Below are 18417 nucleotides of genomic sequence, written 5' to 3'. Positions count from 1 at the left end.
TTTGCTAAAATCTCTGGTCCAGGCAGTCAACAATAATAAATCAAGCCCTGATCTGAGCACTTTCCAATTTCTGTGGGTTAAGGAGCTTGCTCCAATGACTAACTTCAAGTTACCAATAAGTTATCACTGAACACAAAGCTGGAAAGAAATGCGCACACCGTTATATAATATTTTGACTATATATGTACATTAGAAATAAATAACTCTAAAAGCCTAAGTAATAGTAAAGGGTTAGTTCCCATTGTAGATAAACTCATACTCCCCCAAAGTTAACACGACACACAAGGAGATACTATATCATGGCAAGAGTAAGCAGATAAAGCAAGCGACAAAATAAAACTCTCAAAAACTTCAGTAAATATAATTTCATTGCCAAAAATATGTTGGGTGCAAAAGCATTATTCAAATTACAGTGGAAGGTGGATTTTAAGAAGGTACAACGAAGTGCTCAACAAATACGCCAATGATCTGAATAGTCATGAGACCACAAAATATACGTAAATTGATTTTAAAAATCAAAAACATGATAAATTAGGTATCATCCAAAAAGGCCAGAAATAAACAGAACCTTGCAGATATATAGTTTTCCTAGATATTTAAAAGGACAGTGACATAACTCAGGTGATAATCATACATACGGATTATTGCATCTGGTAATAATCTGGAGTTAGAAAGGTATGACCCTACATTAAGCACCATTTCAACCTGCCATTCATCTTCAAATCTTGCATCCATCTCTTAACGGTTTTGTTTTTTTCTTGCTGAATAGGTTTTCAAATGTTACTATTCTGTAGTGTCAGCACTACTGCACTACCTCTCTAAAATCTTCTATCTTTCCGCAACTGAATTATAAGAAAAACTGGGTAATAAAGATCTGCTTCTTTAGCTGTTTGTAACTAAAACTTAGCTATGTACATGACCTATAATCAGACAGTGTTTTAAAAAGTAGGCAATTAAATTACCTAATCTGCTTCCATTTCTGGGCATTGCCATGAAGGAGCCAAGGCTTCCTCCAATAACGCTGTGTGGTCTCCGTAATGGGGGCTTCTTGAAGGACCCTGTGTACTGATGGAGGAAGGAATGCATACTGTGAGAGGTTGGAGGCCTGCCATTCTTCACAATAGGCTCTGTGGTATCCAAAAATCATTCCATTAACAGCCCAAGATCCAGGAGCACATGAAAAGGGTTGAGAAAATGAAATAGGAAACAAAACAAAAGGTTACAATAGAGATCTACATTTAATATCATTTAATATCATTTCTTTGACTATCTCTGCAAAGTATTGGATTAAAATAATTTATGAAAAATTACAGAAAACATTTTAATATTTGAAGTTGGTCTAGAAACTAATTATCCACTTCTTACATAATCAAAATTGGTTACTATCACAAAATACCCCATAGATTTTTGATCTATTTGCTTATTTTAATATATCCTGATTTTTTCCCTACTACTCTTACATTTATTAACTGTGCTGACTAGGCATGCTGTAGAATATAAAAGACATAGTCCTGGTCCGAAGAAACTTACATTCCGATTTGGTAAACATTCAAAAAGATATGTCAGTGAATAAGTAACAGAACTTCAGTATAGATCAATATAGAATTTTTAGAATCTATTGCCCCAAATTTTTCATAGTTTTAAAAATAATCCTAGATCTATATCCAAGCAGAAACATTTTAAAAATACTTAAAAGGCATTTAATTATACATGAAGAAAATCCTGTTTTGTAATGTTTACAGGGAATCCTATGATTCCTTTCTACTTCTAAAGAGCAGGTTAAGGACATGATGAAGTTTTCTGTGACACATAATTAGTCCTCTGTATTAAAATTGTATTTTAGGGCCTCCCTGGTGGTGCAAGGAGTTAAGACTCAGCTTATGAAGCTGATCGCAGCCTCTGCAGGATGAGTTCGATCCCCGGCAGGCCAGGGAGTAACCCACATGGCGCAGCAGACCTCTCCTGACTCGCCCGCTGCTCCCCTCAGCAGTGTACTTGGGTCAATATGCCTGTTCTGTTTCCCACTCTCTATCTGGCGAATGCTCTCATCCCCTACACCTCTGGCCTATACCTCAGCTCATGCATGTATAAATAAATAAATCTTTTTAAAAAAATTTAAAAAATAAAATTATATTTTATATTGGTAGTAGTCAAGGAATTTTAAAAGAAATTGGGTATCTTTGAGTATCTTCTCCTCTCAAAAGGAGCCAAACCTTCTTTGGTAGCAGGATAATCAAAAGTATACCTCCTAATGAGGGTATTTTCCTACCTATAAAGATTTACCAGACACCAAAAAAAGTTGGCAAGAGTGGGTTGCTCAGATCTACAGAAGACAACCAATGTATGGGCTTAGGAAAAATGAGCCAAGAAGGCCAAGTAGCCTGCGCCTCTAGTGATGATGACAGCCTAAAAGGAAAGAGAAAAGATGGGGCAAGAGTCCTTGAGGCTCACATTAGGCCCAAATCATCTAATCTGCAGCAGATTGGGGTAGGGGGGCAGTACCTAACTAGTAGTGGAAAATACCTGCCCAAAGTACGCTGAACATATATGGTCTTTGGCAATAGTTAGCTAATCAAGGACCTGGGGATTTTAAGTCTTATAAAATAATCAGTGATTTAATAATGAATGGTGAGAGGGTATCCTATACAAATGTTTAAATTAAATAGTTAGAAACACTGTGGGACACATGCTAGAACAAACAAGAAAAATTCTAAGTTATAATATTTCATTTTCTGTAATGATGAACTATTTTACATTGGGTACCGAGGAAAAATTTTCTGTGCAGAGATATTTTTTAACAGATTTAAATGCAAAAAGGAGTCAGTCATGGGAAGATGGTTGTGTGGTATATTAGAAGAGATTCTGGACAGAGGGAAAAGCTACTGCAAAAGTCAACACATGGCAACTTGACTTGGTAGAGAAGTGGTCCTTAAAGTTTAGCATGTTTCAGAATCTTCACAAGGACTTGTTAAAACACAAACTTCCTGAAAGGGACCCTCCTTGGGGCAATGGAACGAATGGTGGTTACCAAGGGCTATAGAGAAGGGAGAATTAGGAGTTATTGTTTAATAGGTGTAAAGTTTCAATTTAGAATGATGAAAAAGCTCTGGTGATGAATGATGGTGATGCTCCAACTACAAAGTGAGCATATTCAATGACACTAAAAGCATATACTTCAAATGCTTAAAATAGTAAATTATAGGTTATATACATTTTGTTGCAATTTTTTCAGATAGTAGAAATCTATATGAAAAACTGCAGTGATCTTTCTTATGTTATGAATTTGTTCCAAATAAAGTTTACAAATGGTTTTTAATACCGTAACATGGCAATTTTGATTCCATTGGGAAATTTATTTGGCATCTTATTTATCTAGACCTTCTGATTAAGTAAACTATTATGATCAGAAACATGAAATTTCTTGCTCTATTCCACAGCCTTACTCATTCCTGTTCCTAACCCTGTTAATCAGGTATATTAGCTTGATCCTATCCCACACCCTACATGCACCCAATGAAGTCTGCTTTCAATTTCACCTTCTCATAGACCTTGTGCAATGTGTAGGAGTCCGCACTACTTTCAACTCCATGTATCACCCACTATTGTCAAAAACTAACCTTCCCTGCTAACCATGTATCAAATCCACAGGTGAAAAGAAGAGGACTGCAAGTAAGGCAAAGGCTGCCAATATCCATAAAATCAGGCTTACTGACTCTAAAAGACATGTCCCAGTGCAGCAGATTTTAGAGTATCTAGAAAACTAGGCTACTTCAATCTTTGCCTTTGTGATTATCATGAGAATTAACATCCTGTTAAATTCGTTTAATTACACTCCTTGGGAACATGAAGACGGTTCTTTTTTTTTTTAAAAAAATTTCAGTTATGTCAAAAGAACTTCATTAAATTTACCTGTAAGTCACAAGTACTGTAACAAAACATTATTCCGGACTGTCTTTCTTTCCTTTTTTTTTTTTTTTAAAGATTTATTTATACAAGCACTGGGTACAGTCAGAAGTGCGGGAGGGTGAGAGAATTCACCAGAGCCAGAGCGGGGAACAGAACAGGTAGATAGACCGAAAAACACTGCTGAGGGGTGCAGCGGGCAAGACAGGAAAGGTCTGCCGCACCATGTGGGACCCTTGCCTGGCAGCCGGGGATCAAACTGGCGCTGCAGAGGCTGCGGGCAGCTTCGCAGCCCAGCGCTCAACCACTGCGCCACCAGGGGAGGCCCTATTCCGGACTTTCTATAGTATAGTTATGATCTACCTTTTCCTCATATTTAAAATTAATTATAAAATTAAATAAAATTTAATTATTCCAGTAAATTTTCTTATTACAAAAAATAATAACTACATTAAAGACAAAACCCTGAAATATTATAACTGCGATATTCCTAAAATAGCACTAAGATTTTATCAAACAGAGAATCTACAAGAAAAAATATTTCTCAGATAATCTAAGCATTTGTATTGAGATACAATGTGCATAACATAATTAACCATTTTAAAGTGTATAAATCAGTGGCATTTTGTCCTCTTACAATGATGGGCAACCATCACTTCTCTCTGGTGCCAAAATACTGTCATCATTTCCAAAGAAGACCCTGCGCCCATCAAGCAGTCATTCCCCATCATCCTCTTTTCTGAATACCTGCTTTTGGTTTCTATGAATTGACCTAATTAATTATAAAATATGAAAACTTTGGGTCAGGCTTTTTTCAGTTTTTGAGGTTCATTCACATTGTAGTATATAGTAGTCCATTCCTTTTTATGGTTGAGTAATACTCCACTCTTGGAATATGCCACAGTTGACTAATGCACTCATCTGTTAATGGACTTTTGGGCTGCTTCCACCTTTGAGCCATTGTAAACAGTGCTGTGAATATAAACATTCGCGTATGAAACTTTGTTTGCATACTTGTTTCTATTCTTTAAAGGAAATTCCTAGGAATAGAATTGCTGGGTCGTATCGTAAGTTCAACTTTACAGAAACTAAGTTGAATTTATTTAGAGAAATTATAAACTAAATTCTTCATCCTTCTTACACTAACATTGCCACTATATGGCTGTTAGACAAAGACCACCTGATTTAAAAACTGGTAACGGTGTATGTGAGAAGGCAATTTTAAAAGTGTCTAATCTATCACATCTCATTCATTAACGGATACTCAGATGTAGACTTTGTGTATCACCTATTTTAAGAGCTTTTATGCTCTATGATAAACTCATTAGAGAAAAAATGTGTTGAGACCAGCTACCAGGCACTAATGGATATTCAAAAGATATCGAACCTTTGCCAAAGCCACTGGTAAAATCTATGTGCTATTACACATAAGGGATAAAGAAAAGCAGATTATAAATCAGATAGTCTATGTTACCAGCAATCTTTACAACATAAGAGGAATCAATGTCAATCAATTATGACATATGCAAGTATTATTTCTCAAGTATCTCATGTTAAAAAGAAACTATTCAATAGAGCTCCTGTTTTCTCTTCCTCAGTGCCTATTAATGAGAAATTTTAATAAAGCAAATGATGTACAACTTAAAAAATATTTTTAACATTTACCCATTTGTTATAAATTAAACATGTTTTTAAGAAATAACACCAAAATATTCCAGAAAATATGAATTAATCTATTAATGAGTTCTCAAAAAAATATGTACATTTCTTTGACTCACAAGAAGAGGTTTGTCTTGTAGCCAAATACCCCTTAAGAATGCGTCCCAGAAACCATTCAGCAACATGTATACTGTGATTATTTTACTCCTGAACATCACTGGCAAATATGCTGGCAAGACTCTCTGATCACAAGAGCCAATACACAGGATTTAAATAATACCCAGAATTCAAAGGGGGTCAGAGAGAGAATTTTAAGGATTTTACTCCTAGCTAAAGGAATAAAAGACATTCTAAAACCATCTTTGAGATCTGATGCAAAGGCAAAAATGTTTCCCTCCTAAATAAAATAAGTAAATTATATCTAAATCACTTTAAATTTTTAACTCAACTTATCTATGTCCTCTCTCCCCTTTCACAACAAATCAGTCAACCTTGGGTAACTAAGACTCTTCTGAGGAAAAGAGATAAAGAAACCAAAGCCCAAGTAACATAATTATGTAAAAAAATTACTTACATAAAGCCAGGAAAGTAATAAATATATAAATGTTAATGTATCCCAAACTCCAATGCATGACTTTTAAATTGCGATTATTCCTTTCCCTCTTACAAGAAGGACATTTGCATTCAGTTGGAAAGGGTGGAATATTCATGCTTTCACCCACGGATACAAATCTCTAACAGCAGAATTAGGCAGAGGCAAGGAAGGTTTCTCACACAGTCTGCACATGATGATACACCTGCAGCCATCCAGTTAGCCCCTTCCTTTAGTATCATGACATCCGTAGGGCTATTTCAGTTTTGAATATGTAGCTTTGTTTATTTCATCTGGAGTTTGCATTCATCTAATATAAAAAAAACTTTTTCTTTTCTATTACGGGTCTGTGAACTACTACTTTACATAGTGAAAAACTGCTACTTTACATAGTGTCCAATGTATTACGCATTATACCCCTAACTACTATCTTTCAGTACCACTGATAGATATTGCTGTAAGTATAAAAAAAAAAGTAAAATTCCCTTATGTAACAAACTTTGTCATCTACATGGTTGTCAATCAGTACACATGCTATAAAATTATGAAGCCGAAAACAAGAATTTCAAACTTACTATAACTTAGGTTATAAGAATAACAAAAATATTTAAATATTAATTTAAAAATAGTTACTTAACAACTAGAATAATAGTATAAAAGGTGGTATTATTTAAGAACCAATAAAAAAATGGAAAGATAAATGGGACAGAATTCCTCAGGGTTAGAGAGCAGGTAGAGTAACACTGTGGAGTAAGAGTTACAGTCCAGTAAGAAATCAAGCAAAAGTTATTATGCCTTCTGTTTCCTGGTAACTAGGAAATCAGATGGTGAAATAAGCAAAAGGATGTTATTCCAAACTAACCGGGAAAGTAAACTTATATTCTATTTATGAAGTAATTAAAAGGAGGAAGCATTTGTCCTCCCTTGCCCATCCCCCAAATATTTACCGTTATCCTTGCTGCTGTTTTCTTCAATAGTCATTTGTTCAGCCAATTCAGACAATGATTCATCAATGGTCTGGCTTCCTCGAAGCGTGAGGGATAACCTTCTCTTAAATTTTTTCATCCTATCAATTGAATGTGACTTGAAAAATCCTAGGGGAAAAAAAAACAGAACACAATGAATACAAAATTAAAGCTATGAATTACCACTCAAGAAAAATGTTGCCCTGGGTTTACTAGGAATCTTTAAAATAAGAATGAGGAATTCTCAACTTCCTCCAAATACCACAAAATCTCACCCCGTCCTTTAAAAGATCCACTCTTTCAGATTAATGCTATACTTATATAATACCATCAGAAAAGCAGAAATTCTACAGAATGAAAGATTGAGACTTTATACAACTGAATTAAGAATTGAAAATTTTCCAAAAAAAACCAAAAAAAACTTTAAAAAGACAAAATATAGTGAAAATATCAACACTATTTTGATCTGTAAGTTTCATTAAAAACATCTATCATCACACTGAAACCACCTAATGATACCTTTAGATTCGACCAGGGGAGTGGGGCCAGACAGGTGAAGGGGAAGAGAGAATAAAAGAATGGTGTTTGAAACTTTATTAAATAGCTCCAATGGAAATTTTCTTTGAAATTCCTGTTCTATGGGGCAGACCCAGCACCCAGCTTGAAGTGCTCCCCTCCCCATCACTTGAGGTGAATGATCCTCACTGAGTAATCAAAAACCAGGCATGCCATATTTAAGACAGGGAGCTTCACCTCCAGACCTCACCAAAACTGTGTGGAACTGAGAAAGGGCTGTCCCCACAGTCAGAGGTGAGCTGAAACCCCCACAAAAGCCAGGCCCTGCAACAGGCCACCAGATGGAGCCCAGAGGGGGATCCAGACCCCGCTGGGGCATACCAAGGGCACAGGGGAGTGCCTCCCAGACATGCCATCTTTAAGCCAGAGAGCTTCATGTCCGACCTCTGACTGTTCCCACAGTCAGAGCTTCCGACATCCCAGAAGGAGCTCACCAAAGAGATGCTGGCCAGTACCAGTGACACAGTGTCCCAACACACAGGACAAATAAGAAAACAACCAGCAGGGCGAAGAAAAACTACAAGCAAGCAAGACCTCAGGGAAAGGATATACCACAAAAAGAAAATCAACCACCAGAATGCAACAACAGTGACTTGGAAGAACTTTTGAGCCTTCCCGATAGAGAATTTAAAATTGCCATGATTAAAAAACTGAAAGAAGTCAAAATAAGGGGAAAATAATGAACTATCGGAAGAATGAGATTGAGTCCCTAAACAGGGAAGTGAAAGAAATGCAGGAGACCAAAGGATTAATGGAGGAGCTGAAGAACTCTGGGAAAAGCAATGAAAGCAGAATAGATGAAATGGAAAAACAAATAAGTACTCTCAAAGACACAGAAATAAAAAGAACCAAAACAGAAAAGAAAAAAGAAGTACAAAGGAAAAAGCATGAAGAAAGACTTTGGGAACTATCTGTCTCCATGAGTAAAGGAAATATGAGTTATAGGGATCCCAGAAGGAGAGGAGACATAGGAACAGAGAAAATATTCAAGGAGATAATCGAAGAGAACTTCCTAAGCATGAATAAGGAGCTGAAAATAGACATACAAGAAGCAAGACCACCACCAAACTTCCATGATGAAAGGAAAAATACAGCAAGACTTATAAGAGTAAAGCTTCCAAGAATCCAAGACAAGGAAAAATTAATAAAGCTGACAAGAGAGAAGAAACAGATAACATACAAAGGAAAACCACCGGACTGACATCAGACTTCTCCAAAGAAACACTATGTGCAAGGAGAGAGTGGAGGGATATAGTCAGCGAACTCTAAGACAACAAATGCCAACCAAGAATACTTTACCCCACAAAGCTTTCATTCCTCTATGAAGAAAGAATAAGGACCTTCCCAGACAAACAGAAACTCCAGAATTTCATTATGACTAAACCCCCACTCCAAAAAATACAAGGAGTCCTAAAACCAGAACATACAGAGAGATAAGAACAAAACAAGACAAAATATAAAACCATGGAAAAGACAAACAAAATGGCAAATACAGATGCTAACGTAGCAATATTAACTCTAAATGTAAAAGGACTAAACTCCTCAATAAAAAGACAGAGTCGCAGGCTGGATTAAGAAACAAAACCCAACCTTTTGTTGTCTCTAGGAAACACATTTAACTATAAAAGATAACAGACTGAACGTAAAATGATGGAAAACAATCCCACAAGCAAATGGACCAAAAAAGAAAGCAGGAAGACCTATACTTATATCAAAAAAAATAGATTTTAAACTCAAAAAGGTAAAAAGAGACCCAGACGGCCACTACCTTATAATCAAGGGGACATAACTCTTGAAGACATCAAGAAGACATAACACTCATTAACATATAATCACCAAATGAAGGAGCAACAAAATCTCAGAAAACTATTATCATCTCTGAAAACAGACATCAGAGAAAATACATATGTAGTGGTACACTTCAACACATCACCATCAACAATGGATAGATGAACGAGACAAAAAAAAAAATTAAGGACACTAACGCTCTAAATAAGGATCTAGACCTCTTGGGCTTAACAGACATCTATAGAACACTACACAGAAAAAAATATGAGTACACATTTTTCTGAACTGCACACAGATCATTCTCCAGGATCAATCACACAGTGGGATACAAGACAAACACCAACAGATACACTAAGATTGAAATTATACCAAACATGTCCTCTGACCATGAAGGCATCAAACTAGAAACAAACCATAAAAAGAAGGCAAGGAACCCTCCTACCTCATGGAAATTGAAACCCACACTACTGGAAGACCACTGGACTAATGAGGAGATCAAAGAAGAAATTAAAAAATACTTTGAGTTGAACAATGAGGACACCAATTTCCTAAATGTATGGGATGCAGCAAAAGCAGTTAAAAGAGAAAAATATATAGCAATAGAGGCTCACATCAAGAAACAAGAAAGAATTCAAAGAAACAACCTAATCTCACATCTCAAAGAACTAGAAAAGAACCAACAAAAACCCTAAAACCAGTAGAAGAAAGGAAATAATAAAAATCAAAGCAGAAATAAATGAAATAGAAACTAAAAAAAAAAAAAATCCAAAAGATCAATGAAAACAAAAGTTGATTCTTCAAAAAAATAAATAAAATAGACAAATCCCTAGCCAGACTCATAGGAAAAAACGGAAGAAAGCATAAAAAAAAGACCACAATTGAAAGATGAGAAATCACAACAGACACAGCAGAAATCAAAAGAATAATGAGAAACTACTATTAACAGTTATATGCAAATAAGTTCAACAATCTAGAAGAGATGGACAACTTTACAATCATCCAAATCTAGATAAAGAAGAAATAGAACAACTAAACAGCCCAATTACAAGCAGTGAAATTGAAATGGTAATCAAAACCCTCCTCCAAAACAAAAGCCCAGGACCAGATGGATTTACAAATGAATTCTACAAAACATTCAGAAATGAACTAGTGCATATCCTTCACAAATTCTTTCAAAAAATTGAGAAGGGAGGGATAATAACAAACACACTCTATGAAGCTAACATTACACTAATACCAAAATCAATCAAGGACAACACAAAAAAAGAAAACTACAGGTCAGTCTCTCTAATGAACACCAATGCAAAAATCCTCAATAAAATTTTAGCTAACAGAATCCAACAATGTATCCATAAGGTAATTCACCACAACCAAGTAGAAGTTATTCCAGGGACATGAGGATGGTTCAACATCCGAAAATCAATCAACGTCATCCAACATAAAAAGAAATATAAAAACCATATCATAATATCAAAAGATGCTGAGAAAGCTTTTGACAAAGTACAACGCCCATTTATGATAAAGGCCCTTGAAGTTCTCGGGATACTAGGAACATACCTCAACATCATAAAGGCCAAATATGACAAGCCCATAGCCAACATCGTTCTCAATAGTGAAAAGTTGAAAGCATTTCTATTAAGATCTGGAACAAGACGAGGATGTCCACTCTCACCACTGCTTTTCAATATAATACGGGAAGTCCTACCCAAAGCAATAAGACAAAAGAAAGACATACAAAGAATCCAAAAAGGGAAGGAATAAGTCAAACTATCACTATTTGCAGATGATACGATAATATACAGAGAACCCAAAAAACTCCACAGAAAAACTAATCAAATTAATCAATCAATTTAATAAAGTAGCAGGGTACAAAATCAACATACAAAAATCAGCAGCCTTCCTATACACAAACAATAAATCTGAAGAATAAATCAAGAAAACCATCCCTTTTATTATTGAAACAAACAAACAAAAAATCAAATACTTGGGAATAAACCTAACAAAAGACGTAAAGGTAAAGGAGCTATACAAAGAAAACTACAAAGCAGTTAAAAGAAATAGAAGAAGACACAAAGAAATGGAAAGACATCCCCTGCTCATGGATTGGAAGAATTAACATTATTAAAATGGCATTCCTACCAAAAGCAATTTACAGATTCAATGCTATTTGAATAAAAATTCCAATGACATTCTTCAGAGAAATATAACAAACATTGATGAAATTCCTATGGAGCCACCAGAAACCCCAAATAGCCAAAGCTTTCCTGAAAAAAAAAAAAAAAGAAGGGAATGGAGGCATCACACGCCCAGATTTGAAGCTATACTACAATAATAACCAAAACTGCATGGTATTGGAACAAGGAAACACGGGCCAATGGAACCCAACAGAAAATCCAGAAATAAACCCCCAGATTTATGGTCAACTAATCTTTGACAAAGGAGCAAAGAATATGCAATGGAGCAAAGAAAGTTTGTTCAATAAATGGTGCTGGGAAAACTGGGTCGCTACAGGCAAAAGAATGAAGCTTGACTACTACCTCACACCATGCACAAAAACCAACTCAAAATGGATTAAAGAACTAAATATAAGACCTGAAACCATAAAATATATAGAAGGAAATATAAGCGAAACACTACATGACATACACCTCAGTAACATCTTTAAAGACAAATGACCAAAGCAGTGATAGTGAAGGCAAAGATAAACAGCTGGGACTACATCAAATTAAAGAGATTCTGTACAGCAAAAGAGACAGTAACCAAAACAAAGAGAGACCCCACCGATTGGGAGAAAATTTTTGCACACAACACTAATGATAAAGGACTGATCACAAAAATCTACAAAGAGCTGAAGAGACTCAACAAAAACAAAGTAAATAATCCAGACAAAAAATTGGCAGAAGAGCTAAAAAGAAACTTCTCTGAAGAGGAAATGCAAATGGCCAACAGGCATATGAAAAAATGCTCAATATCACTTGTAATCAGGGAAATGCAAATCAAAACTACAATGAGATACCATCTTATGCCAGTGAGAATGGCGCATATTAAAAAAACTAGCAACAACAAATGTTGGTGAGGATGTGGAGAAAAAGGTACTGTCCTGCACTGCTGGTGGGAGGGCAAAGTAGTCCAACCACTATAGAGAGCTGCATGGAGATTCCTCATTCTGCTAAAGATGGAGCTTCCATATGATCCAGCAATTCTACTCCTAAGTATTTACCCAAAGGACACGGAAACATTAATTCAAAAGGGCACCTGCACCCCTATGTTTATAGCAGCACTATTTACAATAGCTAAGCTATGGAAACAACCCAAATGTCCAAAAATAGATGACTGGATCAAGAAGATGCGGTACAGATACACAATGGAATATTACTCAGCATTCAAAAAAGATAAACTCATGCAGCAACATGGATGGCGCTGGAAGGGATCATGCTCAGTGAAATAAGCCAGAAAGGAAAAGAGAAACACCGGATGGTCTCATTCATAGCAGGAATTTAGAAAACCTAAATAAGGGACCTGGAAAAATACTAATTATAATAAAGTAAAAATCAAAATCAACAAGCAACTATAAACCAGAGACACACTACAGGGGGTGGGGGGAGAAGGGAGTAGGATCCAAACAAGGGGGGTGGGAATTGCTTGGGGACTATAACCAAGATGAAAATGCATACACTGTGCAAAAAATGAAAAATGATGTAAAAAATATATAAAATAAATGAATAAAAAATAAATTCCTGTTCTTTAAGCTTAGTTTGGTTATAACACCAAAAACACAAAGCTGTATTGAGGAATATTTTCTACTAAATCATCTTCCACAGTTAACTAATCCTCTCTTCAGCTGTGTCCAATCTACAGTTAAACACATCTATTGTTATTAATTTTAGTTACTAAATTTTTCAGTTCTATAATTTCTATTTGATTCTTTCCCACAGATCCAGTTCTCAACAGAAATTTTCCACCTTGTTATCTATTTTCATGAACAGGTTGTTTATGGTTTTAGAACTTTGGATTTCGAACTCCAGTTTATGGTAACCTGTATATCCTTTATCTATTGTTAATTTTTCTCTGTTGGTTCTAGTAATCTTTTAGTGAATGTTCTATATTGTATGTGAATGCTTGAATGGAAACATGTAGCAGGTTCTAATGATGCTATGTTTACCTAGAGAGAATTTAATTTCTTTCTAGGAGCAGATCCTCTCACTTAAAATCAGGGACTGGGCTGGTTTGAAAATTGTTTCAGATACTATAAAGACTGGCCTACCTATGGTTTGTTCCACTTATGGTGAATTCCAATTGCAAACCTAGACCACCACCACCACAAAAACTATTGAAAATTCTACGCAGCTTCCTCAGTAGCATTTTGCTCATTTTTTATCCTTATGCAAAAGAACTTAGATAGAAAATGCCTCTAGAGGGAAACTAGCACAGAATGTTATGTTTATCTCCATTTTCTCTGAATCTTTTTCTCCCCTCACTTACACCCCCAGTATTGACTGACTGAGAAGCTCTACAAGTTTATGTTTTCTCCCTCGCTTTTCAAGTAATTCTCAACAGAAGCCATAGTCTGATACAAATTGCTCCATCATAGCAAAAAGGGAGGTTTAGATGTGAATTAGGAGCGAAATGTTTTTCATCGAGTAAGGTGAATTTATAGGAAGCAATCAGTAAACTCTCTATAAAGAGTTGATTCGAATTAAGAAACCTGTAACTATAGGGTTACCCCAAACACTAACTTCTATCATAGTCGGTCCTTACATAGCTCTACCCTAACATTAACAGTAATCCATGCTTTTATTCAATAGGTATTTAAGGTTAATCGTATAATTGCCAACTTCATCTATTTCTGTAAGAATCTACACTAGAGACACCATCCTTTGGCTTCAGCACCATTCTGTGTGGTTAATACATATCTCTGCAAGTTTGGGGGACTCAGACTAGATTCCAAAGAAAGGACCTGCTTGTGATAGACTGCTGGAAGTAACCCTTGAGGCTCTGGGAATATCCTGCCTTTTAAGTTTCTTTGTATCCCTGAGACATTGAGCCCTACCAGATAATTTAGTTAACACATAAATTTGCATGATTAGGGCTTTGAGACACTTTATATTAGTTTGGTATCTGGGGGGAGGGGGAGAAATAAGGGAAGCTGAGTAGTTAAAGGCAGTCATGTAGAGGCATGGCTTCCATGCCTATATAACTGACCCCAATAAAAGCCTTAGATACCAAGACTCATAAGCTTTCATGGTTGGCAACACCTTGTACAGTGTTGTCATATAAGGTGTGAACATACTGTAAAAATGTTTTGGGAATGACCTTTCCTGGCTCTAGCAAAGGAGGGTGCAAAACCATTTGAATAGACTGAAATCTGTGAAATAGGTAGGAAAAATCTACTACCTGTGGAGGAAGCCAGTTTTTCACTAACCCCCACTAACAAGGAAGGAGTTGATAATGAAGATTTAAACAACAGGTACCCAGACTTTGCATCTCTACAGTGCATTCTTTAGTACAGAAGAGATTAAATGCCGGCATTGCCTTCCTCTGCATAGTCACAGAATCAAAATTATCTTTACGTCAAAACAACTCAGAACCAGAAGCTCCACCCCCCTCTAAAATTAATTACTTTTAATGTTAAATGACTCACTGTTCCTACCTATATAAATGGAATGCAAACCTGTGATTGCTGGAACAGTTCTCACAGAGTAAAATTTGTTAGACTGCTTCCTGAGCTTGGATCTTTTATTTTCATATAAACCTTTGTCTAACTATCATTGAGATTTTTACTCCAATTAACAAATATGACTGGAAGAATGAAACAAAATTCATGCAACTTCACTACAGAATATAACTAAAAATTCATACCTGGTTTCTCCTGGACTCTACCTTATATACCCCTTTCCCTTTGCTTATTTTAATGTGAACTTTTCATTGTAATAATCAGATGTCACTAATGTCTGTCCAACTATTCAGGCACCACCACTTCATCTTACACATCATTTTTGAAAGTTTTTTGACCAAACTGTCTATTGTTTTAGATGACACAAAAGGATAAAACCAAAAAATTAGCCAAAAAATTAGATTAATTCACACAACATTCTATAATGTAAACCAAATACAAAGAGAGTTAGTGCCTGTCATAATACAGTGTTGAGCTCTCCCAAACTGTAGCCTATTGCCACACATGGCTATTGAGCATGTTATAGTTACATTTTCCAAGAGGCGTGCCATTTTCCCAGCCCCTCTTAAATGCAGTCACCTTGGACTACATGTCCCAATATGCCATATGCTGGTCTTCCTGAGAAGGAGAGCTGGAAACTCGGGGTAGAGCTGAGCAGCTGCTATATAACATGGATGGTAAACAGATCTGCCTCTCTTGTGTCTGAGGTCTGAACTTGTACACTGGTACTGTTGGAAGGAGATATATGGAGAAGAGACATGTGGAGATACTTGGAAGAGACACGTGGGGAAGCTGACAATGGCAGCTACTATTCAGATGTGGCATCTGCGTAGCCCCTTCCTTGTGCCTTAGACTTGTGGCAAACTTTCAGGCCTCAGTCGCCCTGCTTTGGTCCAATTCTGTTTAAGCATTTCTCCACGAAAGGATGGATAATTTTCAGTTTTATTAAAAAATATCCTTGCTTCTCATCTCTCTATGCACACTAAATCTATTAAAGAAACTTCACACTAAGAGCATGCTTCCTTTGTCTTCCTTTGTGCACAGATTCTGGAATGCCAACTAATTTTTTAACCTGGGAATGGGAAAAACATACATATATACATTACTATTTAAAGACAATAGTCTTAACACTAAGAATATTCCCAACCCAGAGCCTCTGAGTCTTTACCTATAAAAATGTTGTCATGTGGTGGCCTTTTTAGCACTTCCCAATAAGTTCTTAGTACACAAATCTTCTTACAATCCAAATTTAATATTAAAGGACTTAAAATGGCAATTTTCTGCTTTATGTCTTTGAAATATCTCAAAAACAATTTTTATTAATAATTACAGAAAAAAATGACAAAAAGTCTGAACAGTTTTTAAAATGCCTAAATGGTCTTCTTTAGGTACAGAAGCAAAATTTACATACCAAAAAAATTGAGCATTTTAAAATTTAGATTAAAATCCAAGACTGAAATGCACACTAGTAGTAGTCCACATAACCCTGCTGTTGCTAATCTTCCTGAACTTAAGTAGAGTAATATTGTAACGTGGTCAACTACGTTGGGCGCCAAACTGTTACAGGACTACCCCAATGTGAAATGGGTGCCTGACTGTGGGTCCTCACCTGCACACTTAAAAGCGACTTACGAGACTCAACTGCAGGCACCACAAAAAAAGTTAATAAAGGGTTTCTTTACAAAAAGGGGGGGGGGAATGAAGAAATGAATAACTCAGGGAGGGAGGGAGGAAGAGGGAGGAGGAAGGTAAGGGGGGCGAGAGAAATACTGGTGAATGCATCCTACCAGTTCCATTGAGCTAGAACCCCAATAGTATGCTGGAATCCAGCAAAAAACCAGGGGGCCCCCAAGGGCCACATTTCTGGTTATATACCAAGCCTGGCTGCTTAACTTCACCCTCAGTTCCTAGCAATCCTCTCTTCAGAGGTGATGACATCATGACATTTGTAGTCCGTGGTGTCTTGGCTCTTTTTGGTCTGGAGTGGGGGTGGAGTCCACAAAACCTGTGTTTGTGGAGTTCATTCAGGACATCCTCTCTCCACAACAATATGATTTCACAATAAAGACAACTTTATTTCATCGTAATATTTTCTGCAAAGACTATGCTTAAACTTATTGTAAATGAAGTGAACTCATTAAGTGGCCTTAAATAAACTTTCTATTATTTTTCCCACAATAAATAACAAATATCTAATTCTCTCTAGGACACTCAAGCTAACGATACTTAATGAGAACTAACTTTACACTTAAAACTAAGATTTTTCACTAGACATAAATCTTATTTGCATTAAACAGTTACTGCACAAAAACAGTGACAGAGCATTGAATTAAAATTTCAAACATGATTGTAGTTTTTGTTTTCACACAACACTTAAATAAGTTAATCCTTTAAGCATTCACATCTTAGACTGATTCTTCTCCTTTAACAGTATGAATGAATGCTCAACATAAAACCAGAAAAAAAAAAAAAACTACCAAGGATTTTCTACTATTCATAATCACCACATTAGGATGACAGTAAGAGTATTATGACATTTGAAGCAAAATATCATACAAGGAAGTTATAGGGGTTGGTCCCTCCACCAGAAAACAACCAGTGAAGTAGAAAAACAACCAGAATCAACTATCTAGGAACTCTGAAAACTGATTTGCTACTCTTAACAACCAGGAGAGGGCCTGCTGAAAGAAACTGCTAACCTTGATAGAACCATTTGTGTAAACCAGTTAACACTGCCCATTCCTCAGTCCTGTCCCAGGAAAAGAGAGAAAAACCATATTCTTACAGTAGCTGGTTGGTGCCAGGACAAACAGCAGGGAGCCCTGTCCTCAAAAAATTGGGGGCTGCACATTTTGATCATTCTGGCAGATCTCTTGAGAGACTGGTCCAGATGCAGACACTTGCCTTTCTTTAAGCCCTCTGAGGTTGAAGGGGATATTCCTGCACCAGTATCTATTTGAATATCTAAAGAGAAATCTAATGAATTATTGTTGTTGTCTGAGGCAAATGTTAACAAAAATCTTCATCATGTCACTAACTGATGGCAAAAATAAATGGAATAGACATTTCACAACCACACACAACCACTAATACATATTTGTAAAAATAATTTGGAAAAAATCACAAATAGGTGACAGTGGCCTTCACCAACCAAGAAACACCTGAAGAGTAGGAGAATCTGGTTTCCATTGTTGTCACTATAACAGTCACAATAGCCAGGTTGCAACCAAAAATTACAAAGCACACAGAAGTTCAGAAAA

General features: G+C 36.2%; 1 protein-coding gene across 1 annotated transcript in view; it reads right to left on the bottom strand.

The window, feature by feature from the left end:
* Positions 1 to 18417, bottom strand: part of CDK17 (cyclin dependent kinase 17) — a gene marked incomplete at its 3' end in the record, with an annotated part of 84773 nt that overhangs the window by 28634 nt on the left and 37722 nt on the right. Inside the window, exons 2-3 of the mRNA XM_084255093.1 lie at positions 7102 to 7248; positions 963 to 1127 (exon numbers count right to left, since the gene is read on the bottom strand). Of these exons, the coding sequence (XP_084111219.1) occupies positions 963 to 1127; positions 7102 to 7219 (283 nt within the window). The 5' untranslated portion in view covers positions 7220 to 7248. The remainder of the gene's footprint in view (positions 1 to 962; positions 1128 to 7101; positions 7249 to 18417) is intronic.

This window comes from Talpa europaea, assembly GCF_964194135.1.
Source record: "Talpa europaea genome assembly, chromosome: 15".
Lineage (NCBI taxonomy): Eukaryota > Metazoa > Chordata > Mammalia > Eulipotyphla > Talpidae > Talpa > Talpa europaea.
Note: the sequence above shows the minus strand (reverse complement) of the source record. Positions and strands in the feature narration are given on the sequence as shown.